The 27,397-nt window shown below is 35.0% G+C and overlaps 1 protein-coding gene across 1 annotated transcript; it reads left to right on the top strand.

The window, feature by feature from the left end:
- Positions 1-248: 248 nt before the first annotated feature.
- On the top strand, positions 249-27,397 carry LOC26526646 (the record flags this gene model as incomplete). Its single annotated transcript, XM_026982823.1, has 6 exons — positions 249-291; positions 349-736; positions 16,911-17,043; positions 17,103-17,114; positions 17,169-17,297; positions 27,275-27,397. Coding segments are annotated over exons 1-6 (828 nt in total), but the record flags the coding sequence as incomplete, so codon positions are not given.

Raw genomic sequence — 27,397 nt, 5'->3', positions numbered from 1 at the left:
TATATCGAAAACATGATTTCTTTCTTTTTTTATTATTATATTATAATATTATATATTATTATATATATTTATATTATATATATATATAATATAATATAATATTATATTATTATATTATAAGTTTTAAATATTTTTTTCAATGTATTTCTTATGTGTGGAAATAAAGTTATCAAATACAACGAATCAATTATTATATTGTACATGCTTCATTCAATACTTAAAATTTTATAACTTTTCAGAGCAGCAACATGCAACTTGCTACTATTTGTCTTATCTTAATGTTACAAGCTGGTAATGCGTTTAAAAAACATTGAACACTACGTACAAATAATCATAATTATATCACAGGAAAAAACGAATGCGGCCTAAAAAGTCACGCTGAACTAATACGCTTAGCGATAAAGGCGGATAATAAGATTAAGGATCTTATCCATAAAGTCTCAGGTTTTGTAAAGGGCAACTCAGAGTTTAAAGATAACTACGAAAACCTAAGAATCCCGTTGATGGAAAATTATACAAGTCTACCAACTAAATTAGTACATATTCGAGAATTTAAGGTTTACAACATGGAAAGACTTAATTTAGAGGAAAGAATCAAATCAGCGATTTCTAAGCTACACACACCAATATCAGACGATTGCAAAAATTTGAGTACAAATCTTCGTAAGCATATGTTATTAATGTTGGTTGCTACCAATAAAAAAAAGATTGATGCCTTACATAACTTTGAAAACGGGTAAGTTTTTAGAAAAACAAAATTTAGTGTTGCATGGCAAGTTTTACTATAGAATCGCAATCCATTCAAGCCGAAAATGTAAGTCTACTGATTTTGAGAAATTAGTAGCGAAACAAGTGGAACGGTATAATCGAGCTCCTCGGCACAACATGTTTTTCGCATATCGATATAAATTTTCAAGACAAATAATTTTATGATATAAATAATTGAAAAATGTTTAAAAAATAAGCGGCGTTAGAGTGCGGTACGTCCTGAGACAAATTTGCACATCATAACCATACCCTGTATGCTGCATTCTGCATGCTTAATATAAACTATACACCTTTGTTTCCCGAGAACACAATGTTAATGCTAGCGATTAAGAATATAATTTATTTATAGGGTCAGAAACGATTCCTTCTATCTTTTACATACTTATTCACGATTCTAGTATACCCTTTTACTTTAACAGGTATAAAAATTTAAAAATAAATTATAGTTTCATTGTTTTTGATTATATTATTATTATTATTTATTATGGTTTATTTTTATTATAATTATTATTATTGCATATACGCTTCGATTTACTGAAGCTGGCGTCCTTTCTTTTTATTTGCATCAACCGCATTTAAAAACTGATTCTGGCTTTGGTTACATAAGAATCCAATGTTGTAAATATTCCCGATATAATTCCCTAATTTAGCTATGAAATATTCGCATTTGTGTCAAATTAGTTGATATAATATTCCTTCATTGGAATACTTAGATTTCCGTAGTTTTCTTTAAACTTTGAGGTGTCCTTTATAAGTTAAAGACTTGATGAATTAAATTATTAATCCTTTTATCCGCATTTATTTAATTATTTCAGTGAAAAAATAATGTTTCTTTGTACTTAGTGCTCAGCTATTGTGTAAAGGCATTACCAGCATGTAATATTATTGTATTGTGTTCACATAACCAATACACAATGTACGCAGTGTTATACATAAATATTATTTAAAACACATTTTAGCTCTTTGGCTACAATACTTACATAAGCTAGCGGTAGCGGTGCAGTTGCGCAGTCTTAAACATATTCATTAAATATTATATGTTAAACAAGATTCATTCTAATGAAAATTATTATACAAAGCAGACATGCGTCCAACATTTAAAATTATTAAATTTTAATACGGTTATTCCTGGAAAGCGGTTATAAATAAAAAACAGGATAGAATGCTATAGTCGAGTTCCCCGAACTATGTCTCTGCGCTGCGTCTATGTCTCTGGAAGCTGCATGCTTAATCACAACAATCTAGCTCTTGTACTTCCTGAGATCAAGGCGTTCATACGGACAGAAGGACGGACATGCTCCGTTTGACTCGGCTATTGATCCTGATCAAGAATATATATACTTTATATGGTCGGAAACGCTTCCTTCTGCCTATTACATACTTTTCAACGAAACTCTCTTTTACTCTTTTACCCTTCTACCCTACGACTAATGGGTCTAATAAGATAAATATTTACAAGTTGCATTCGCTGCTCTGATAAAGAACGTTGCCACGTGCTTTTATTTTTTTCATTTAACAAGGTGTCTTGCCAATTTCTTCCGAGATAGCAAACAAAGATTGGCTACGTTCCCTCCACTGCACGCATTTTCGCCAAGCCTAATATTTCACCCACAAAAACGGCTTCACATTTAAAAATGTTTAATTTTATTACCCATTACTCGTGCAGTAAAAGGGAAAATAGTATCGTTGAAAAGTATCAAGGTAGAAGGACGCTTTTGCGACCCTATAATGGCTCTGACCATGTCCGTCCTTATGAAAGCCGAGATCTTAGGAACTAGTAGCTAAAAAATTGAGATTAATCATGCAGATTCTACAGAAACAGAACGTTGCAACGTTCACTGTAAAACCGCCAAGAACTTTTGAAAAAATGTTTTAATAGTTTTTCGTTTTTTTTTTTCGTTTTGCCTGTGTCTATCGGTATACCAAAAAATGTTGCCCCCTCTAACTACCATAAATTTGTATAACTTTTTTTTTTTGGTTAATATTATATTTAATATAATATATTTATTATATTTAATATTAATATTTATCGGTATGGCAAAAAATTTAAAATTTCGCACTCCCTTAGTTGAATATAGTGTATCTGAGAGTCAAGGAACTCGACAATAGCGTTATCTCTTGTTAGACATTAATTTAGCATAATTTTTAGACTTTGGTGTGTAACCCATTTAGATAAGCATGCAAATTACATTTTTTTTGATTCGAAAATATTTTTGAAATATATTAACAAAAGCGATCTTTTTATTTGGTATGGCTTTTTAGATCCCCAATGTGATTTCACAAATGCTTTGTACCTATAACTGTGGCTTTTATCGGCGACAGCGGCACGAGCAGCGAAGCTGGACTTTACTCCGAAGATTTAGATTATTTAAATCTGTGGCCAGATGAATCTTTAGTTTAATTTATATGGACTGATAAAAACTTTTATGCTGACGTATGTGTTTACAGGCTGAACCCTTTGTTCGACTAGGGAAAAAGATTTATGTCGTCTAAGAAGTTTACATGTTTATTTCGTATTTCTTTGCATAACTCCTATAATTGGCTTTTGTTGCTGGACTTATTGTATTGACTAATGGAATAATAGGTATTAAACCATAGGTATTAAATTTAGTATAGGTAAACCTAATGTTTTGGTGTCTAGGGTATGTTACGTATACCCTCATTTTAAGACTCACACATAAAGCAGCCAGAATCAGAAGCAGAGGGTACAACTACCTAGTTGAGTCAGACTGAATGCACCAAATAAAATGCAGTTCGACAATAAGCGAGTGTCAAAGCCAGAAGCCCCAAACGTTTACATGGAAATTATACTTCAATAATTGGCCATGTTCATCATACGGTCCCAAAATAGGAGAAGTAGTGAAATATTATTCCTACCCATAGAACCAACCAATTATGGTTCTCAGCCCTCTAAAAGAGTGGGCATTCTCGGAAGCAGAAAAAAAGACGCTCTCGAGAGAAGACAGTGTCGGGAAAGAACAATCTCGGGAGGGGAAGTCTCGGGAGAAGATAGTCCCGGGAAAAGACATTCTCGGGAGGAGACAGTCTCGAGACATAAAGATTTCGTGTCTAAAAGGAGAATACCGATTTCGTGCCCAAGGTGAACGAAAAGGAATTATTCCAGAGAGGACGCCTTCGCTCCGATCCTGAACGAAATTCTGTGATTCAAGAATAATGGACTGGAATGATACAATGAATGGAAAAGGACTCCCCGTGAAGGAAGACATGCTTTTCGAACCAACAGACAGGAAGTCAAAAAGATACCTCGTGAAGGAAGACCTGCTTTTTGAACTAATAGATGGAAGTTTCCAAGATGGGCGGCAAGGAGACCAAAGCCAACGCCGTGAAAGTAATAGACCACAAGGACGAGATTTTAGTCGTGCAGCAAACACTTAATTTAATTGCTATAGTAATAGTGATTCTCACGATGCTGAAACTCGTGAAAACTTACAAGCGATCAGTGCAGCGTCGTCGTGACCATCACAACGTTTTGGAAAAGATTGCATTCAGCATTCCAAAACCACAATAAGGTTATGACGTGAAAGCAGAACTAAAAAGTGACAGTGACAATATAAGCCAGAAAGTTCAACTTAAATAATTACAGCTGAACAAAAGGAAACAGTGCATAAAAGCATTTTAAATGCTAGCCCAAATAAAAAAGCAAGTGAAGCAAGTGAAGTGACCGAGTAATTGGAGAAGCAGATAGGGGCTAAATCGTGCCCCATTGAAATATATATATTTATACAAACGTACATATCTATTTAAAATACTTTGTTATTCTTTTTATGTGTATAAAGTTTTTTATCTATAATATGTTGCCGCACGTATATATGTATGTATAATTCCAACTTTATGTCTACTAACACCAACGCGTCGAGATCTCATCGCGCAGGATTAGATTGGGGTAAATTTGACGTGACACAGTTCCCAGATTTTCTTTATATCTATTGAATATATTGTGGTAGGATAGATACTCGTAAGGCCCACAGTACCATGTATGCACCATGTATTAGCTTAGGTTGAGGTATGAAGCACATGGTGGCAAACAGGAGCGCAAGATCAAATCCTCTTATGAGTAAGAACCAAATTGTCATCTCGTTCTTAATCATAAGTTAGCATTAAGAGATAAAAATGTACACCTAGCGCTCACGCATACATAGAGATATTGGGAAGCATAAGTAAAAGGCGAATAAGCAAAGCGCGGCATTAGGTGGCGAGTTCTTGGTTAGACGAGTCGAATAAAGAAAAATAAGAAGTGTAAGCATCGGAGTGTTATTAAGCGTTCACAATATACAGAGGTGGTCAAAAGTATTTACACAACGTGTTTTTTTTTCAATTGTCAACTTTGATCGCTTATTGCTGCTGCTTTTGTATTCAGAAACGAACATAACGGTATTTGTCGTGCTTCTACATCTATACAGAAGCAAACGAAAGAAGAAGTGTAAAAAATAACTGTTCATGGGCTAAAAATAGAAGCATTGAACTTGTCAGAAGTATTTACACACAATTTTTACACATCAAAATTATTTACACAGTGCAAATTGAAGATTAGTCTTTGATTTGCATTGAGTAAGTGAAGTTCCAGTTGATCTTGATCGCTTAATTGGAACTTAAACTAACTGCTAACAGTTAAATTAATAGATTAAACTAAGCATTTAATTTGTAAAATTGCAAAAACAAAGGAGCTATCAGTTGAGCATCGAGCCGAGATTGTCACTAAATTTAAGGCTGGTACTTCTGCATCCAAATTAGCTGAGTTGTACAAAATATCACGTAAAACTGTGTACAATTTAGTTAAAAAAAAGGACACACTGGGAAATTTGGAAAATAAAAAGAGAACTGCCCGAAAAGTTGCATTGAACCCAAGAGACTGCAGACACATTATAGGAGTTGTACTAAGTAATCCCACCATAAGTACCGTTAAAATTGTTGCAGCTTCGAAAAATTTAATTGGGAAACATATTAGCGATAGTACACTGCGTCGCAGAATGAAGGAAATTGACATCAACACCTATGTTGTTCGTGCAGTAGTTGATATTACCCCAAGAAACAAGGAAAAACGTCTCGCATTTGTCTTGGAGTATAAATAGAAGCCTCTCGAGTTCTGGTTTGATGTTTTATGGACTGATGAAGTTGCGTTTCAGTTTCAGGGATCATTTAGCAAGCAATTTATGCATCTCCCAAAACAACTAAAGGGTAATGCCGTCCAAGTTATAAGATGGTGTGGGCGGTTGGCAATAGTATATCCCTCGCCGCTGTCTCCCAGTGTAGATAGCCGGTTGGCTGTTGCTAGTTGTCCAGTGAGGGGCCGGTTGGCCGTCCTGTTTCTATGATGAAATAGGATGATTAGGTTGGAAGGAGACTGTCCTTCAATACCGCTGGCCTAGAGACTCAGCCGGTATACTTTGTAATAAAAAGGTTTAACGGCTAGGTGCCGGAGTTTCGATATATGAGCTTGTGCTCTTTATTAATTGAATATAAAATCAGAACTGAACTTAAGAACTAACAAAAGCTCATGCATGACCGGATACCCGTGGCAGACCGCTGACCAAGCGCATTTTGCAGAAGTCATATGATCGCTGCTAGCCAATGGCACAAAGCCACGGCCCATAAGGGCGCAATATGTTGGCTCAGCTCTCGGCCCAATTAGGGTGGACCCAATTTGGGGTGGGCCATACATGAGTGGAGTAATAATTATAATATTAAATGCTTAATATTAATAAATTATGGGTAATAAAATGATTAATAGCAATAGGAGGAATAAAAATAGGCCTGCTGATGCTAACCTGGGAGTCCGTTGTTAACTTCCAGCCAATCAATCGGTTTGGTGGTGGCACGGTGATGTTCTGGGGCTGTTTAAGCTACTATGGATTTTGAGACATGGTACCGATAGAAGGTACACTAAATCAAACAGGATACCTCCATATCTTAAATGAGCACGCATTAACCTCAGGAAATAGACTGTTCTCCACGAATGACTGGATCTTGCAGCAGGACAATGCTACATGCCACAAGAGACTCTTCTGTTAAGAGTCAGAGGACATTTGAAAGAGATCTCCAGCGCGATGAAACTATAGCCGAAATTACGGAAATTTGGTCAAAATTACCTCTTGAGTTTGCGCACAACTTGGTCCGGTCAATACCAGCAAGGCTCCAAGCAGTAATTGATGCCAAAGGCGGAGTAACAAGATATTAGTTGGCTTAACATAATCACATATTAAAATAATATAAAATATTTCGTTTAAATTCAATAAAAAACGCAAAAATCAATTAAAAAAGCTGTGTGTAAATAATTTTGACGTGTAAAAATTGTGTGTAAATACTTCTGACAACAGACAAGCATCAGTTCAGTGCTTCTATTTTTAGCCCATGAACAGTTATTTTTTCCACTTCTTCCTTCGTTTGCTTCTGTATAAATGTAGAAGCACGACAAATACCGTTATGTTCGTTTTATAGTTGTTTCTGGAAGATTCCATGTAATTAGTATATTCGGTTCTATGTAATTGATCTGAACATTTTTATGAGTCTTAGTGTATTTACACTGAGTTTCTTCTTGTTTGATCAATCCAACTATGCATTTGTCATGTATTACTAACTCTGTATCCTTATGGTATACTTGATTATTAAAAATATAGAACTTATCGAATATTTGCTCAGTTAGAATATTATTATGTTCATATGGGTATGGGACTAGTTGAAAGATTGAACTTTTGTGACTTCGCTTGGAACATGGAAAATAATTAAAATCTCGTTTTTATCTGTTTTAAGCCATGTTGATGTTTTTATTTTTAAAATTTTTCCGGAGTTTAATTGTTTCAATTAATCATGTTTTAATAGTTTCGGGTTAAAGATTCCTAGTCTAGTTAACTGCATTCCTAATTCGATATCCTCTATATATTCTGTGAATTGTTGTAAATGGAATATTAATATCGCGATCTGTTGATTCTTTTCTTTCTCTACTTTGAGCTTATTTATAATGTCTATTCCGTTGTTGATTACCATGTTTAAGTCATGGGCTTTCACGGAATTTTCTGAAAGGTTATTGATTTTTCCTTCCAACTCATCCCTATCGTTCTGGTCTAAGGTGCCAAATAAATATTTATACGCTGTTCCTCTTTTACTTCGTTTAATAATTCTTAGTCCATTGATTTCCCGTTTTAATTTCTCAACTAGATTTTGAATTTGGGGTACATTTGGAAAAACTTTTGCCTCTTCTACTAGGTTCTCAAATGTTAGCATTGTCTTCGTTATGTTTATGCTTAAGTAATGGTATTCGTAGCTTATCGGATTTTCTATTGTTCCTGTTTGGAATATATTCCAAACATCCATTCTTGGCATTGAGTGGGTTTACTTCTATATTACTGGATTGGTCCATGGTGATACGGGGTATCATACAGATAAGTAATGTGGGAAGTATATGGCATCGCTTAACTCTCTTCGGGTTGTCTGGAATTATCGTATTTACTATTATTATTTTCTTCTGCTTTTTGAATTTTGACTTATAGTGTACGATTTTCCTACCGCGATTTGTCTCTTCGATATGTTTTTCGTCTAATTGTTCGATTTGTCCTGTTTTCTTAAATGGGTTGGTTACTTCGCTTTTTACAAGTGGGGTTTGTCTATATCTCGTGTTGATTGCAAACTCATGTCTCTTCTCATTAAGTTTATTGATTTTGTCGATTTTATTTTGCTGGACATTAAAGTCTGTGCTTCCTGCATGCAAAAATGTGTCTGCCGGAGTTCTTTTGGTAGTGTTATGTTTAGTTTTATGATTGTAAACAAATAGGATTGTTTCAAATTTTGTACATCTATCCTCTATATTTTGTTCGTTGCCAATGATTCTTAGTTTCTCGTTTACTGTTTTATGGAACCTCTCTATATCGGATACTCCGTTTTTACTTGTAGTGACGGATATGTTTACGCCTTCAGATCTTAACCAATTCTGCAGAGCTATGCACATGAATGCTGAGTCTTTATCCGCTTTTATTTCCTGTGGTTCTCCCATGTCATTAAACATTTTCGTTATAGCCCTCTTTGCTTCTAACCAATCTCTACTTTTTATAGTATTCTTCTTTAAACCAGTTAGTGGTTTTTTCTATTCCTGGGTGTAGAACTTCTTAACTAACAATTCTTTCTCGATTGTAGCGTAATTAATCTCATGCTCGTTTAGTGTTCTACTGGCATAACAGATGGGTTTATGATTCTGAGATAGCACAGCACCAATATCTAAATTACTTGCATCGGTTGTCAGTGAGAATGGTTTTGAGAAATCTGGATATATCAGTAGGGGGTCTGAAGTTATTAGACTTTTAGCCTTTCGAATGATTCAATGTAATCTTTATTTTTAGTATCGATTACTGCACCTTTCTTAAGTTTAAGGGTCATAGGTTTAACTAACTTGGCAAAGTAAGGAATAAAATTGCGGTAGAACCAACATAATCCCAAAAATGATTTTATTTGTTTTGGTGTCTTAGGAAATGGAAAATTTGTGATTGCATTAGTTTTGTTTGGTTTGGGTTTGATGCCGTTTGTGGTTACAATATGTCCCAGGAATTCGGTTTCCTCCTTCATGAACTCACATTTGTCTAGCTGTAATTTTAAGTTAGCATCCCTGAGTTTCCCAAAGAATTTCCTAGAATGTGTTCCTCCAATGAAGTGGATTAAATTATAATATCGTCTAGGTATACTAGGCAGTCCTTTGTAGATCAAATCTTCCAAAAGATTGTTTATACATCTCTGAAAAGTTGCAGGGGCATTTTTCAAACCAAAGAGCATGCGTGTATATTCATAGTGCCCGTGTTTGATTGAAAAGGCTGTTTTCGCGATGGAATTCTTATCCATTTGAATTTGGTGAAAACCTTTGGCTAGATCAATCGTTGTAAAATATTGGCATCGTCCGAGTTTATACAATATCTCATCCATTCTAGAGATGGGGAATTTGTCGTTGACAGTTATTTCGTTGAGATTCCTATAGTCCACTACTAACATAAATTTCTGAAATTTCTGCCTTCTTAGGGACCCAAATGGGAGAACAATAAGGCGACTTCGATTTGCAAATTATACATTGTTCTATCATTTCATTAATTTGTTTGTTGTCTTCTTGGTCAACACTTTGGGGGTATTTATAAGGTTTTCGGTAGACTGGATCTTCGTGTTGAGTTTGGATAACATGTTTAATGTTACTTGTGAAGGTCAAATTTTCTCCTTCTTTATACTGAATGTCTTTATATTCATAAAGGACCTTCTTTAAACGTTCGACTTCTTCTACATTTAAATGTTCGAGTCTGTATTCGTTACATTCGCGTAATTCGTTATTTATCGCGAAGTTGACTATATCTTTGTCAACTGACTTTGGATCAAAGTGTTTTTCATCATTTTCCACTGTGTCAATGTTTACTTTTGGAGCGAGGCATTTTGCTGATGCGGTCTCCTCCTTTTGCTTAAGCTTTGGTTTAAGCTTGGGTCTAAGGCATTTTGCGTGTGTGGTTTCGACTTTTTCTTCTTCGTACCTAAATTTGTAGGTTCTTGAACCTATAGTTACTGTTTCTTTTTCGTAGTCAATTTTTGCTTTTGTTTCATCGAGATATTTTCGACCTAACAGGAAATCATAACTATCGAAAAAATTATGGACATAGAATTTTTGTACGGACGGACATACTGGAGTGGGTTTCATTATAATGCTTCTTTTTAATTCTTCTTCTTCTTCCTTTAGGTTTGCAAAATTTTCTTTTATGATGTTGATCGAGGAGCCTGTGTCGATCATTCCTTTATAGTGATTGTTATGATAACTTATTAGAACATGGGGACTGATTCGTTTTCCCGCGTTTCTTGAGTTTCCGAGGCAGTCTGATGAAAATTTACATCCATCTTGCTTTGCCCACTCTGACTTTCTCGTTGTCTTTTTATCGGCCTATTCACGTTTGAAGTTGACGGTTGAATATTGAGAGGATTGTTTTGTCTGCCTTAATTTAAATCCCTTCTAAAAGTATAAGATCGTGGCTTGTTTTAATTTAGCAATGGTATCAATGACCTTACGCGCTAATGACATGTACATTCTATCTGGCAATTTTCGATCTATAGTGGTTTTAATTGTTCTCTTTAACATTTCAGTGTAGTTTACCTTATCTATGGGGTCATTTTCTAATTCTAGTTTGTCAAAAATGTTCCAGTATTGTAATTCTAATTTTTCTATAAACTTACTTATGCTACCAGGGTATGTTGTTTCTTCCAGTTGTCTCACTAAGGTTACATATGGTCTATGGTCCTTGAATGATGTTGCCAGTGTTGTTTTGATTTTCATCCATGTCATTGCTCTTGCTTGAATTACGACTTCCAGTGCTAAATCCGTGATCAGGCGTTTTACTGCTCCATATATTACGTGTGCCTGCCTGGCACCTGGTTGACAAATCCGGATAATTGGCCAGGTGTGCCATCGTAGTAGTGTAGTTCTTTAATCTGGCCCAGTAGTTGATTCAGGTGGTTTACGGAAAGTTGTGGAACTGCCATATTGTAATTGGTTTGTTGATTTCTTGATGCACAGAGTTTTTTGTGATTTGGTTTATTTAAACCCACAGAAAAAATTGTATAGAATTTTGTTTCTGACCGCACGGGATTTTTTTTATTAGTTTGCAGAGTTTATCTGACCACACGGGATTTTTTTATTATGAAATCTAGACGCACGTAGATTCTTTTGCGGATCCATTTAATTTAGAAATCACTGTTTTAATTCGCTGGTCAGGTTAGCTAGTTGTATAGCATATCCTGTAAATGACCAGTACCGTACTAAAGGACTTCGTATTTAATAATGATCCTACCGACTGCGCCAATTACTGTATATGTTGGTAATTTCCATAAGTCAAAAAAAAAATATAATTTTTATTAACTGAATAATTACAACACTTTATTTTTGGAGAACACCGAACTTCTTAATTTAAGTCTCAAACTGAACTCTCCTTATTGATCTAGATTGATTAACGTTCAAGCCTCGGGTTCGAGCTTTTCAAATATGGACTTTGGATTTCAGGATTAGAGAGAGAGAGCTTTGGAGTTATCTGCATTTCTCTTGGATTCAAGTGCATTTGCTCTTGGATACAAGTGCTCTTAGATTCTTAAGATTTTGTTTATTTGAAATTTAAAACTTTTGTTTTCGAGTTTGCGAGTCCGAAATTTAAACGTGGGAACTTGACAATTAGGCAAAGAATGTTTAGTCTACCAATGGGTGACTTGTTTAAATAACATCCTGTATTCGTATTACTTGGGGTTTTCCCGCTTGGCTTTCGTTCTGGGATTCTGCTGACAAGTTTATTCTTATCTAGGGGCTGAGTTCATAAAGGGTAATATGGGCTATGCTGATTTACAATTGTGAGGTATAGGGTAGTGTTGAGTATGCTTGTTGTGTGTGTAAATAAGTAGGCATGTGCTTAAGTCTAAGGGACTTATGGATATGTCACTATATATTCTCGTGCCAACTACATTTCTTTTTTACATGTAACATGTTTTTATAAAAGTGTATTAGGCAGAAAATCTTTTTTAATTTTAGCCTCTGCCAGGCATTATAATTTTACTATTCGTAATATGTGCACCGTTGCCCAGTGGCAAAATCGATACTCTCCGCAACAAAATCATTATCAATTACTGTAGCTTCTATATTTTCGAACTTTATTACACATGACACTTGCCAACTATATATTATTCAAAAAATGTATATGTATATATGTAGGAGAGGGGTGATACGTAGCATTGAGTTAAATAGGAGTACAAGAAATAGGATTTTCTTTTTAGGCAAAGCCTTGTTCAATCTACTGTCAATACCGTCGAAGCACGACGTTTTCTTATAATGTAGCTTTTGAATATGAACGCAAACTTCTTCTGGGCTTACATGCTGAATCGGTAATCGGAAAAGGAGCATTTAGGTTGGCCAGTGTTTCTTTCACCTTATCGTGACTCGCCATGTCAAATGGCTGAAAGCGTTTCTCTAACTCGACCACAATACCTAAAGGGATCCCTAAGTTGGACCTGTACCATGTATTGTCACTTTTCTGTATAGGGATTTTGCGAAGAGGCTGTCTTTTAATATTATGATAAATGGGATGTGATCAAAGTGGATAATAGTTTGACGCAATGGCTATTTCATCAAAGTCGATTTTGACTTTGACTTCCACATTAAACATTTTGATTTTGCAGACTATAGAGCTGGTAACATTGAAGACTTAACTCCACCACAGTTCCGATCGGCTAGATGAGTTGCTGGATGGATATCTTACCCATGTAGCAAGTAGTAAGACCCAGAGCTAACGACTCAGCTTTTATAGCTGGCTATATGGTTTCAGCCACAGTTGAAACATTTCACTGGATGAACACCCTTTAAGCAGGCCTCCAAACCGTGTTTTGGCAATGATTTTTAATGTGTCCAAATGCTGGGTTGCAGTGGAATTGAATGATATCATCCTTTTTGTAAATAAAGTTCAACTTGAACCCGTTGCCGATAAAGGGTTTCAATATCGTGGACTTCCTCAGCTGACAGTTCCAATTCAACAACAACTTGTAATTAATGTATTGCTCGGATGACATTTCAGGGAATATCTTGATTTTGTCTAACGAGGCCGTTCTTATAAATACTACTGATCAACCACAATTGGGGATGGTTTGTGGGAGGGTATTATCCTAATTGCCTTCCCAACGCAGCTAATGAGGAATTAAGTGCCTCACTCATTTTCTGTTGTTGTCGAACCACAGAGGTGCTGATGTTAAACTCATCATCAGAGTCCGAAGGACCAGCATAATGCACTTCTACGTCAATTTAAAAAAAAAATTAATTTTTGACCGAAATAAAAAAAAAAATTCCTCAACAATGTTGTGTTAAAGCTTATCTGTCAACAGAGCACAGAAAATAAAACACGTCCGCACTGTTCGAGTTTCGGGAATTGAGTCGCCGAGTTTTTCAAATGAAATACATTCTTTTCATTATTTAAGAAATGTTCACAGTTATCGTTCCTGTCAATTTGACGGCCTATGTTATCTGGATATGTTATAATTCTATATATTTTGGTGTTTCTTTAAATAATATTAGTATAGAATGTGTTTAGTGTTGCTGCCGAACCAAGCTAAAGTTTTGATTGATAGTAATTTTTCATCGTTTATACTCTTCGACTCATTTATTAATATTTTAGAATTAAAAATTCCTATTCTTGTTAATAGCAAACTCATTTGTAAATCTTGAAAGATGTTAAAAAATATCTAAAAATGTTTAAAGCATCTTCTTCTTCTCCATATTTTATTTTTTTGTTTGTTTATTTTTTACTTTAGGGATTTTATTCAATTCTTTATTTCCATTATTTTTTCTTTTACTTCGTACTTTATCGTCTATTTTTTTGTATTATCTTCTGTTAATATTCTAGAAAGGTATTTAAAAGCAGGCCCAACGAAGTTTTCCCCGTTTTTATCTTTGTGACAAGACCTATTTTTTTAAGGTAGGAGAACAAGTTTTCGTAAAAAAAAAATCGTAAAAAGGTTCAGAAAAAGCTGACCCCGTTATGCACAGAACAAGAAGTCCAAGCAGATCTGGGAACGTCAGCTTTCATTAAGGGGATGGTGGTTTATAAGGACAACTTCAAGTAGGCTTTCTATTATATTTGTTGCATTCTGACGAATCACCGCCCGGAATGAGCACCAAAAATGAGTTGGCAGAGCCAAAGGGGTAATTTGATCCAGTAGATTGGCATTCCCATGAGGAGAGGGGAAAGGGGAAGGCGACCAGAGCGCCTCCTACCACCCACACCCAAAAGAAAAGGGGAAGTGTGGATGGCATGTGAGATCGGGAGGGGGAGCGGAGCGCTGGCCTTGGAGTCGGTTCTCGACTTATGGGAGAGGAATGAAAAGCAGGAAAGGCCCTATATAGCCCATATTTGCAACCGGACGAACCGCCGTCACCGAAGATCCTAGCTCATAATCGCAGTGGGTTTTTCAGGGAAATTAGTGAGGAAAACCCGATCCGAAGATGGACGTGGAAAACCAGGACAGGAAGAGACTAGGCAACCGGAAGAATGCAAAAGTGAGCCGTTCCGAATGGAACCTAAGAAGATTTATCTGGGTTTTAGAGGGGCAGAACCGCCTTCCAGCGAACCCGGGATAGCCTCATGTGTAGCCGGGGTGGTTTCTTTTTGAACTTGGGAGAGTTTTTTTTGACCCGGATACCCACGCCGATCCCAACCTCGAAGGCAGCTAGACCAAGCCAAGAAAATTAATGCGGCAATATTCATTTAGTATTTAACAAATACATATATTTATAAGCCCACTAATATACATTTACATATTAAGTTATTTATTAGCCCTATTTAACTAGTTATTTATAATACTTGTATTTATTATACAAGAAGGCACTTAACACGAGGCACTTACAATAAAATCTTCACTATCCAGAAAAAACAAAAAAACACAACTAAAAGCAAAATGTAAAACAAATCGCATGGAGTCCAAGAAACAAAAGTAATCTTAAAAATCCAATTTATACTATACAACATATATATGTATCCGCGAGAAGACCGATCTTGTGTGGGGGTATGAGTATTGATTAAAAGCCACCCAACACGTCTCAGCTCCTGATACTCATTTGAGCTCCAGTTGGGCAGGAAACTCTGAAACGAAAGTAAAGGTTAATTTATTCCATTAATATATATATAGTATTTACTCGCGTCGTTTTGGTTAAATTTTTTATTCGGCCCAGGGCGATGAAATACTGAAATTAAAACAAAATTGTTAATTAGTACACTTTGTTTAAAATGGTTAAATGGTTATGTGCTAGAGTCCATTTTTTTGGGGGTGATTCAAATTTTAACCGTCGCCATTACTTTTGCCATATTAAACATATACCCACGATTCTTGATCAAACCGATTTGATATCACTTATGAAACAAGACACTTCAATAGTTCAATAGGACACTAAATATATATTATTTTTAGACGCTTCCAGGGAATGCAATTTTACTGAAAAACAATTATATTTGATAAGTAATATTTTTATGAATAAAGTTAACTTTTTTTGTATGCACAAAGACAAGAGCCCTCAGAGCGGAGTTTGAAGTCGTGAATATTCAGCAGTTTTGCTGATGTATGCACCGATGCTCGGTGGTAAATTCGATACCCTTCGCTAAAGAAATTATTTTATATTATTGTATTGTCTATCAAATTTCTATCGATTTACCAAAACACTTTTTGCCACGCCCACAAACCGCCCAACACTGCCACGCCCACACCTTTGAAAAATGTTTTGACATTTTTCCTATTAGTCTTCTAAATTTCTATCAATTTATCAAAAATCTTTTCGCCCAATCTACAGCCCTAAAACTATTTTTATACAAAATTTTTATATTTTTCTCGCAATTTTTAGAAAAATATGAAATATCTTGTTTGCACTGCCACTAGCTAAGTAACGGGTATCTGATAGTCAGGGAACTCGAATATAGCATTCTATCTTGTTTTTCTTTCTTTTGTTGGTTTGGTTTATTTCTATCGATTTGCAAAAAAAACTTTTTGCCACGCTTGTTTCTTTTTTTTATTTTTTCATTTTTTTTTTTTTTAACTTACCGATATTAAAGAAAATTTTGAGATTTCTTGTTTTTACTTCACCATGCAGTTTGGCTATTTCGTACCATTTTTTCGCTGAACTACGGATTTCTCAAAAGTTGTAGAATTAATTATAGCTGTTACTCGTAGAACAGTTTCAGAAGCGTTCAGGAACTATAACGAATTGATATTAAGCATTCAGATTAAGGATACTTGGACGCAGCGCAAGTTTGTTTTCAAATGTTCACAAATTGAAACCCACTTTTGAAAAATGTTTCACCTTCAAATTTCACGGCCTGACGACCTACAAATACATATGCAAAGGTGAAGGAAGTAAAGCCCGATATTTAACGATCAATATAAACTTTTAAGGAAGAAATTTTGCCTAAGCATCCAATGCGCGACTATGATATGAACATGTAGGATTATCTACATATATAATTAGTATATAGTATAGTATTACAATTTTATATTTATAAGTGGACATATTTATAATTTCGTATGTACATATGTATATTACTGGTAGTCTTTAATATTGATATTAAAACTTTCTTTGTTGTTATTTACATGTAATGTTTTAGATCTTGCCAAATGGAGTCAAGCAGCCCTAATATTAAATCTTTCTCCGATCCGGCCATCACTTCCATTCCTACAACCAAAATATACGGAAATTTAAAACTTACCAATAAGTTCGTCAATAATCTGCAAACAGAAGTAAGTCCTCAAAGTTTATATAATCAAGTTTGACTAACCGAACGATTATATTTTCCAAGTTTTTTAAGTCGGTATGTTAAATAAAGCAAACTTGTATATATATATTAATTTTACGTCTTACCTAGAGTGTACTCCAAACATTTGCGTCAAAAAACATTTGTAAAAGCTCACTTAACGTATCTGACATTTGTCTAACTACCGAAACGAAGATGGCATACACCTCTAGCATGCCTTCTGTTTTAACTGAAGATCCGGTAAGTAATGTAACAAAGCCTTTGATTTTTAAATATAAAAAGTTATGATAGTCTAGGATTGGGAAATTAAACTTTGTCATCTGTTCATATATCTGTTATGGGTATATTAAACTCAACAAATAATATGACGGACAAGGCCAGATTGTCTCGGCTAGGGATATATGTACATATATATTCCTTAAATCGGAAACGCTCCCTTTTACCTGTTACATACGTTTCAACGAATCTGTTATATCTTTTCTCTAGTAGTCATAACACCGTATCGTTTTTTCAAAGTGCATTCGCAACACTGCCTACTTCTTACATTGCTCCATTTTCAGTTTACTGTTGTTGTTGTGGAAAGTATTTTTCGGACCTCTTTTTGGAACTGCATTTTAAACACATGTATATTTTGTTCACGAAAAGTGAAGGGAATGTGGATAGGCGGATGTAAACCTCAACGACGCCGTCCAGTTGCATTTCCCAGCGAAATCGTCAAGTTTTAGGTATATTGTAGACCTACGTAATTACAGCTCATACGTCCGTATGAGCACGTAGAAAACTCGACAACCATAAAAGCTAAAAATGTCAGACCTACGTAATTACAGAAGATGCACTCTAGATTCAAAGACATCCGTCCGTATGAGCACGTAGAAATCTCGACAACCATAAAAGCTGAAAATGTCAGATTATGCATGCAGATTCTATGATGCCTTGGTTGTGCAGGTTTCCCCACGCCGACTCTAACGCACAGAAACTGCCACACTCAAAAAAGTTTTTTTTTGGCAACGCCTAACTGCAACAAACCGTTTCAAACTGTCATATCCACACTTTTGAAAAAAGAGGTATTAGCCTCTATTGGCGGACAGTTATGACATTTGGAAACTGCAGATTTGTGCGATTCTCAGGTAAAAGCTCCAAAATATGTATATTTAAGTCCTAATATCCAAAAAAAAACATGGATAAATATAATTTATATATATATAAAAAAAAAATTATATAATTTAGCATGGCTAAAGAAATCGTTCAAAGCGATCTCTGCGGACTGATGCGTACGCAGTCCATCGGCGGATGCAAATAATCTCGTTACTGTTCCGTTTACTCTATTAAACATCGTATTTGGACAGTTTAAGTCGTACAATGTTCTAGTGGAAAACTCTGCGTTGAGCAAAAATGGAATGGAGTTTTGAAACAAGGAGCTTGACCGTATTATAAGCAAAAAGACAGAAGCTATAGTCTAGTTCCCCTACTATCAGATACCCGTTACTCAGCTGGTTTCACTATATTTGATCACTTTTTTATATATCTTGCAAGTTTCTATAAAGTTGCCAAGAAACTGTTTGTCACGCCCATTCTAACGTCCACGAACAGGACAAAACTCTTACGTCCACACTTTTGAAAACATTTTAAAGTTTTTTTTTTTCATTAATTATTTTTTCCCCAATTTCTACCGATATTCCAAAAAATGTTGAAATTTCTCGTTTGCACTTCCACTAGCTGAGTAATGGGTATCTGATCGTCGGGGAACTCGATACTAACGATACCACTCTGATGGCCTTCGACACAAATACAAATGGGCTCAAACAACTGTAAATAAAAATTTAATTCAGCTAAACACAACTTTTGGTCGTCTATAAAACTCAATTGGGTTGCCATAAGCAAGATAGTAAAATACCCATAGTTGCAATACAGACTGAAGTTAACGCTGAAGCTGAAAAATAAAACCAAAAATTTAGAAATTATTGTACCTGAACGGCTTCTCGACATGTACCTTAATATGAAACCTGAAGAGGTTTACTCTTAGTGATAAAAGTTTTGGTTTAATGAGTGTCAGTCCGTGTGGTAGTATTCAAGGTAAAATATAATGCTGAAGGTTTACATAACATAAGCCACAAATTCGCAAAAATGTCACTTCCCTTGTTGGCGTAAAGCCCAACAGAAATGGAAACAGATAAAATTATTTCGATTCCAATAACAATTAAAAGCCCTATGCCTATTTCGTTGTGTGGCAGTAAAAATATGAAATCTTAAAATGAATATATATACTCTACATATTTACAGTGGTGTTCCGTAAATGGCTTCAGCCTCATAAACCGGACAAACGCTTTAAGCGGTGCTTTCCAAAGCATTCCAAACCCAGAGTAAGCGATGCCACATTGTTAATTCTTATGTATTTTCGCAGCAATTCGCAGCAATCATAAAAGTTATAAAATTACAATTTATTAAAAATACAATTTGGAGACATAATTTATCTCTACGTCACCTCAGCTATGCAATTATCTCTCGTTATCTAAGCCTACCTTTCTCGCTTGGAGACCCCGACGTGATTCGTGTATTAACGAAATCATACTAAAAAATCATATTAAAATCATACAAAGCCGTTTAAAGCTCTTAATCTGATTATATCACTTTTATTGTAGAGTGTGTTGTCGAACAACAATATTTCGCTGCAATATTCAGAAAAGATTAAAGACAGGGATCAATAATAGAAATTCCCTTGTTTGCTCAATATTGCATATACAAGTTAACACCACAAACTTTCATTACTCCCCTCGAGTACTGAGGCCATGAACCCTTGGACATTGTTGACACATAAATTGTGCAACAAAGTATTCTAGAGAATTATGGGCAACAGAAACATTAACATCCGCCGCGACGGGCTCCGCCGAAATTGCATAGTCTGCAGATCAATCCAGTTTAAACCAAATCATCGACTCTGCACGCAGCTGCCATCGACGCTGCCAACGTTCTGCCGACGTCGCTGTCAACCACCCACAGCTAGCTTAGGGCCTTGTTGTAGCGTAAATGAACTTTACGTTTAGTGTTGAACCCAGAATAAAGTGAACATCGAAATCAAACCCCGTTATTAAGTTTTATTTTAACTGGCGTCACTTGTGAGGAGGATCCCGAGTAAAAAGTGAAAAGGACAACATCCGGACCACCAGGAGGAGTAGCCGTACCAGGATAGATATGTATGTTAGTGAATAAGTGAAACGAATTACCTAAAACCAAAGAAACAAGAAAATAAAATGAAATTCAAGTAAATACTAGTTATATAAAATATATTGATAAAATAAATTAAGTAAGCAAAGTGAAGTGCAGTGTTAAAGAAATTGAAAAATTAAAATTGTGAATACTATCAAAATGCGTAAAGCGATAAAATAAAATACCACTGCGCTGCAAATGAATAAAGCAACTAAAGCTGCAGTATAACAAAACCCAATCTTGCGAGTCCTAACCAAAGGTCCTTCCAAGATAGAAGGGTAAGATCAGCCACTGGTCTTCAAGAACTTCTTCAAGAACCAAATTAAATCACAAATAAATTTTAACAAATACATAATTTCTTTGATCACGTTCCGTTAATTTTAAAATTAAAACAAAATTTTCAATTCAAAATTAAAATTCCTTTATTCACAATTGCGATAAAATAAATAAATTTGAACAAACAAACAATTTCTTTGATCACATTCTGCTAATTTTAAATTAAATAAAAAAAAATTTTTAATTAAAATTCTTTGATTTATAATTTCGATTCACATTACTTTATCAAATTTATCATAAATCATTTATAAATTTAAATAAATAAGAATTTAATCACATACTTGTAAGGAGTTTTTGACATATCTTAAGTGACACAATTTAATAAATATTTAAGTCCCAATTTACATATTTTACACATAATTTATCTCTTTTGTTGCTGTAACACATAATTATTCAAAGCACTTAGTCAAATAAATTTAATACCATATCTAAATACCTTTACCCCTTAGGGCTAATCTTAACAACCTAATCAGACCACCAGTACTTAACATAGAGCCTGAATTAGAAGACCCAATATAATCTAACCGACATCACGTACTCCAACAACGTCACAGACAATTCATAAGACTAGAAACACACCAACAGAACAGAAACACAATGGCTCAACCTGAATTAATAGCCGACACCGTTCGTCAGATTCTAGCTGAACAGCTCCCTATTCTTTTACAACAAGCTCAAAATTCTGGCTTCGATTACACCAACGTCGAAAGCCTTTGAATTTCCCCAGAAAACCAACATGATCTATCCGACTTGGACAAAGTCCCAGATATTGTGAAATCTCTGCACGATTTTTCCGATGACCCAGCCGAGTTTGGTTCATGGAAAAAGAGCGATGATAGAATACTGGAAACTTATGCTCACACTATAGCTACAGCAAAGTATTTTGGTATTTTACATACCATTCGAAACAAAATAAAAGGTAACGCAGACATTGCGTTTAATTCCTACAGAGTACAGAGTTTTTAGAGTAATTGACTCCTCACTGCCATACTTCGAGTGCAAGGTGAGGAATGGAGAAATTTTAAAAATATTATTCGAATCAGTTAACGTAATAATACCAAGGTCGGATCATTTTACACACAGTCAGCGAACAGAAATAAACCGTCTACTTAAAAATTACCCAAACCTATTTCCAGAACCGGATGACAAACTGACCTATGTCACTAACGTAAAAGCCGAAATTCGAATGACCACAGACACACCGGTATACTCTAGATTTTATCAGTATCCAATGGCTTTAAAAGCTGAGGTTGACAGACAAATTAAAGAACTTTTAGAAAATAAAATAATTCGTACATCAAGATCACCATACAATTCACAATTCACCTGTGTGGATTGTACCAAAAAAACTTGACGCTTCCAATACCCTTCAATATTCCAACGCACACTTAATGATATTCTCAGAGAACACATAGGGAAAATTTGCTACATTTATATCAACAAAGATGAAGACTCACATTGCAAAAATTTAGAAACAATTTTTAAAACACTTAATGCGGCAAACATTAACTGTCAACTAGACAAGTACGAATTTTTTAAAAGTAAAGTAGAATTTTTAGGATACGTTATATCTGATAAAGGAATAGAGACAAACCCAGCTAAAGTAGAAGCCATAGCCAATTATCCACTTCCCAAAACTCTTAAAGAACTAAGATCCTTCCTCGGACTATCAGGTTATTACAGGAGATTCATACTAGGTTATGCCACAATAGCTAAGCCCTTAACTGATTTACTTAGAGGAGAAGACGGACGCATTTCAAAAGGATTATCCGCAAGAAAATCAATTCATTTAGATGACAAAGCAGTAAAATTATTCGAACAGTTGCGCAGTACACTTGTATCTAACGACGTATATCCCGACTTTAATAAAGAGTTTACACTAACTACAGACGCCTCCGACTATGCAATAGGAGCAGTACTATCACAATGAGACACACCAATTGCATTCATATCTAGAACCTTGTCCAAAACCGAAGAAGAATATGAAACAGCGAAGAAAGAAATACTAGCCATACACTGGGCTGTTAGCTTCTTCAAAGGTTATTTTTACGGAGGTTCGTTCAAAGGTGAAAATTTATACAGACCACTAACCAATCACTCATGACTGCAATTGGAAAGGGGGATAGCGATTCAAAGGTGGAAGTCTTATTTAAACGAATATAACAAAGAATTGCTCTACGAGCCACGGAAAGAAAACGTTGTAGCAGACGCATTGCCAAGGGCACCAAGGCAAGTTGAAGTCAATTCATTAACAGCAACTCAATATAGCGCTCTAAGTTCTGGTCACAATCTAATACCAAGCGTTGAATCTCCAATTAGTGTCTTCAAAAACTAAATTTTCATATTTATAGAAGAGCCACCCGACTATAAATTTACTCTCCCATTTCCCACATTTCATAGACACACAATAACACAGCCGACATATTCTGACGATTTAATACAAATTTTGAAAAAATACTTATATCCCACAATAATTAATGGCATTCACCCAACAGAAGATATAATGGATCTATACAAAGAATTTATCCAGAACATTTTGGATCCATCAAAGTTAGATTCAGTCAAAATCAAGTTAAAGACATAATTAACGAAACGGAACAAGGCGAGCATATCTTAAAAACTTATAACAGGGCACATAGAAATGCCGAGGAAAACAAAACTCAGTTGTCCGAAAAGTGCTATTTTCTCAAAATGAAAACTAGAATAGCAGCCCTAATAAAGCAATGCCAGGTGTGTAAAGAAGGAAAATGTGATAGACATCCAACAAACCCAGAAATAACAGAAACCCCAATCCCTTAATTTCCGGGACATACGATTCACATCGATATTTTCTCCATTGAGAAAAAACTAGTGCTAACAGCAATCAAAACTCGAGCAAGCAAAAATCATAGACTAAGAAGTAATAGAAGACATAAAGAAAACTTTGCACGACATCCTTTTCTATTTTGGAGTACCAAAATACGTTATAATAGATAACGAAAAATCCTTTAATTGCGCTATCATAACCTTTATGATGAAACCCAATTAGGCATAGAAATTTTTAAGGAACCCCCCTACAAAAGATTTGTAAATGGACAAATAGAACGGTTTCACTCAATGCTCGCAGAAATTATGAGATGCTTAAAAGTTAAAGAGGTACAGGCACATTCGAGGAATTATTAGATACAGCCGTCAATGAATACAATTACACAATACACTCCGTAACAAAAAAACGCCCTATAGAAATATTTTTTGACAGAAACATAACCACTGACCCAGCAAAATATGACGAAAGCACACAAAATAACATAGAAAAACTCAAATCAAAACAGACAACAGACTTAAACAATCACAACAAAAGACGCAATCAGATCAAGAATTACGAACCAGGGCAAACCATATTCATAAAACAAAACACAAGACTAGGTTCTAAACTATCCCCACGTTACAAAAAAGAAACAGTAAAAGAAAACAGACATACAACTATTATCACAGAAGCGCAGGCAGAGTTGTTCACGAGAGTAACAAAAATTAATAAAAAATTAGTAAAAAAAAATTAATAAATAAAAACAATACTAATAAAAATAACAATAATAATAGGCGTCCACCGATTTCATTTCTAAATTCATTTCATTTCAGGGAATTTCTGTTTTTAATGTTATTACCATTTGCAATGGCAAACATGGAAATAACCAATTACACCGACGCTCACACCATTTCGGTGCACAAGGGGTTAGGAAAACTGCAAGCATCAGCAGTCAAACTAATACATATAGTGGACTTGGAGCAGATAGAAATATAACTCTATAAAATACAAGAGCATACAATTAACGATCTTAAAACAAGCTACCTATACCACACACTAACACACGAAATAGTTCAAGCACTATCCGCACTAAGCACACTTACCTCCAAATACCGCCAAGCTAGATCAATTAATTGGATTGGTTCAGCTTGGAAATATGTGGCAGGAAACCCAGATCATGATGATTTGATCATGGTCGAGAATAGCCTAAATAATCTCATAACTAACAATAACGATCAAGTAATAATTAACAAACAATTGCAAAGTAAAATCAATAACTTAACAACAATTTCAAATATGCTAACCAACTCAATAAAAAAAGATAATACTTTTAACAATGAAATAGCAACAAGTCTGCAAAATCAGGCCAGACTGATAAAAGAGGAAATAGTAAACATTAAATACGTCATTCAATGGGCAAAAATAAACGTAATAAATACCCTTCTTTTGAATGAATTTGAATTAAACGAAGTACACAGAATTTTTCAAAAAAATAACGTCACCTCTTTATCAGTCGAGGAAATGCTAGAATTTATAGAATAGATTATATTTATAAAATACCAGAACTAGACCCCAATACTTATCAAGATATGTTAATAAAACCTGTTATAAAAAAAAACGCCATTGTAAAACAAATAATAAATGTACGCAAAAATTGTAAAATATCTAACTACTTAACAATATCTAAAAAAGAAAAAACTCTGTTAACTTAAGAAAAAGAAATTGTATTGCCAGGTTAGTTGAGGGAAAGAAAGCGCTCTGTGACTACAGTAACGCAGAACAAATACAAGAAATTATTACTACTTAATAACTTCACCGGCAACGTAACACACTATAATACAATCTACAATTTAAAGGGAACATATCTGGTCCATTTTTGGAATGATACGATTAAAATAAATAACAAGCAATTCGATAATATCGAGAAAACTATACTAAAACCCGGAACACCAATAATTCAAATGTCACCTATCGAAGTGGAAAGTCTAAAAGTATTGTCATTAGAAGCGTTGGTGGCCCTCAACATCAAAAATACAAAACACATAAATCATATAATAACACACTCCACCACCAACCGCATCGCAATCTTTTGCTTATTCGGCACTATAGTACTTCTAGCAATAATCTTCAGAATATTCTTCAAACCGACAGAAAAAATAACTCTTCAAATTCAACAAGAAACCCCCACCTTAAACAATAAAGTAAAAACAAGTAATCTAAAACCAAAACCAATACTACCCGAATTTAACAATATTGCCTATTTCTAATGCCCACTTGAGGACAAACTTTCATTACTTCCCTCGAGTACTGAGGCCATGAACCTTTGGACATTGTTGACACATAAATTGGAGGAGGACACATAAGGAGTTATTTTTGTGCAATAGCCGAATAACGGAAGCGGCCGCAAATTCACTTTGAGCTCATCTACCTGCTTGAACCGAATTTCGAGTCGCTGCCTGTTTGTTTTTGTTGTTGTTGAACAATTTTTCGTAAATGTTTTGTAAAAATTCTGGAAACTATACCGCTGCCGTAAACAGGGTCATATTTCTAAAGCGCAAGGCGGTCAGCGAATTCCTTGTCAAGATCTGCACAAACTTCGATTGACGATTCCGTCCTGCATGTGAGGTTAGAGCTGATCGATGAGCTACAACAAACATTAAGGAAATTCTCAACGACGAAATTGATAGTAATCTCAGTGAAAAATTTTATGATGTTTTCGGAACGCTTAATCCTCAGTTTGGCGGGAGATTTCACTCAACCTTTGCTGAGAGCATTTCTCCGTGCGATTTTGGCCATCAGCAGCGTCCACTCAGTCATAGGACACCGTCGCTGCCCCGTCTTAAGCTATGCTAATTGGCTAGATTTTTATTCTTTGTTTACTACGATCCTAGTCAGCCCCGCTTTAACATTGACATATTAAGCTGAAATCTTAAGCTCGCAGACCCAGAACTTCATCATCGGGATTATTGCAGTCCACAGTTAAAAAATTTATGTTTATTGTACATTACTAACATCACTAACAATTTATTTCCACGGCACCTCAGCTGTGGGATTATCTCTCGTTATCTAAGCTCGCCTCTCTTTCCATCTTTGGCTTAGCGTTCTGAGTTCGCTCTCCACCACTCACTTTCGTGACGTAGACGCTTCATGGGTGCTTTTTGAACACAATAAATCGTGTGGGTGATCTTGCTTTTTTTCTGGACCCATTATTAAAATTTTCAGATCACATGTTGTCCGTAGTGAATGCGTTTCCTAAAAATTGACAACATTTGGATTAAATCGATGATCCTTACATAAATTCTGTAAAGTTTTATTGATTTGCCAACAACTTTTTGCCACGCCCACTAACGCCCAAAAAACCGCACAAAGCTGCAACGCAATTTTGAAACATGTTTTGATATTTTTTTATTAGTCTTGTAAATTTCTATCGATTTTCCAAAAATCGTTTTGCCAAAATTTAAAGTTTTTTAAAATTTTTGTATTTTTTTTTTGCAATTTTTACCGATACTCCAGAAAATGAAGACATTTCTCGCTCGCACTTCCACTAGCTGAGTAACGGGTATCTGATAGTAGGCTATAGCATTCTATCTAGTTTTTTTTCTCTTTTGAAGAGCTTGAATGTTATTGTTCATATGCATCCAGTATGCTTCATACGACTGTTGATACATGATTATGGTAGTAATCTCTCTGCACCTGTATTAGCGCTTTATCGACGAATTTAAATATTCGTCAAGTTTTTTTCTAGGTTTCAAGTGGACGTAGTCATCAGTAAACGGACCTACGAACGAATAAATACCTTACAACTTTATTTTGTGTAATATACATTTATGTTCTTAATACAATATTTAAACAATATTTCTAAAATATTTTTAACATTCAATTTTTCTTACAGAGTCACCATATATCTCCAGCTTGCGAAACACATGAGCTTTTGTCTTGTCGAAAATTTGTTATAATTTCATTTATCACTGGGGAATGTTGCTGTCCGAATAGCCAGAAATACAAAATTAAAGAA

This window comes from Drosophila erecta, unplaced genomic scaffold (genome assembly GCF_003286155.1).
Source record: "Drosophila erecta strain 14021-0224.00,06,07 unplaced genomic scaffold, DereRS2 tig00000219-arrow-pilon, whole genome shotgun sequence".
In the NCBI taxonomy this organism is placed as follows: Eukaryota; Metazoa; Arthropoda; class Insecta; order Diptera; family Drosophilidae; genus Drosophila; species Drosophila erecta.
This window is presented reverse-complemented; position numbering and strand designations above follow the sequence as displayed.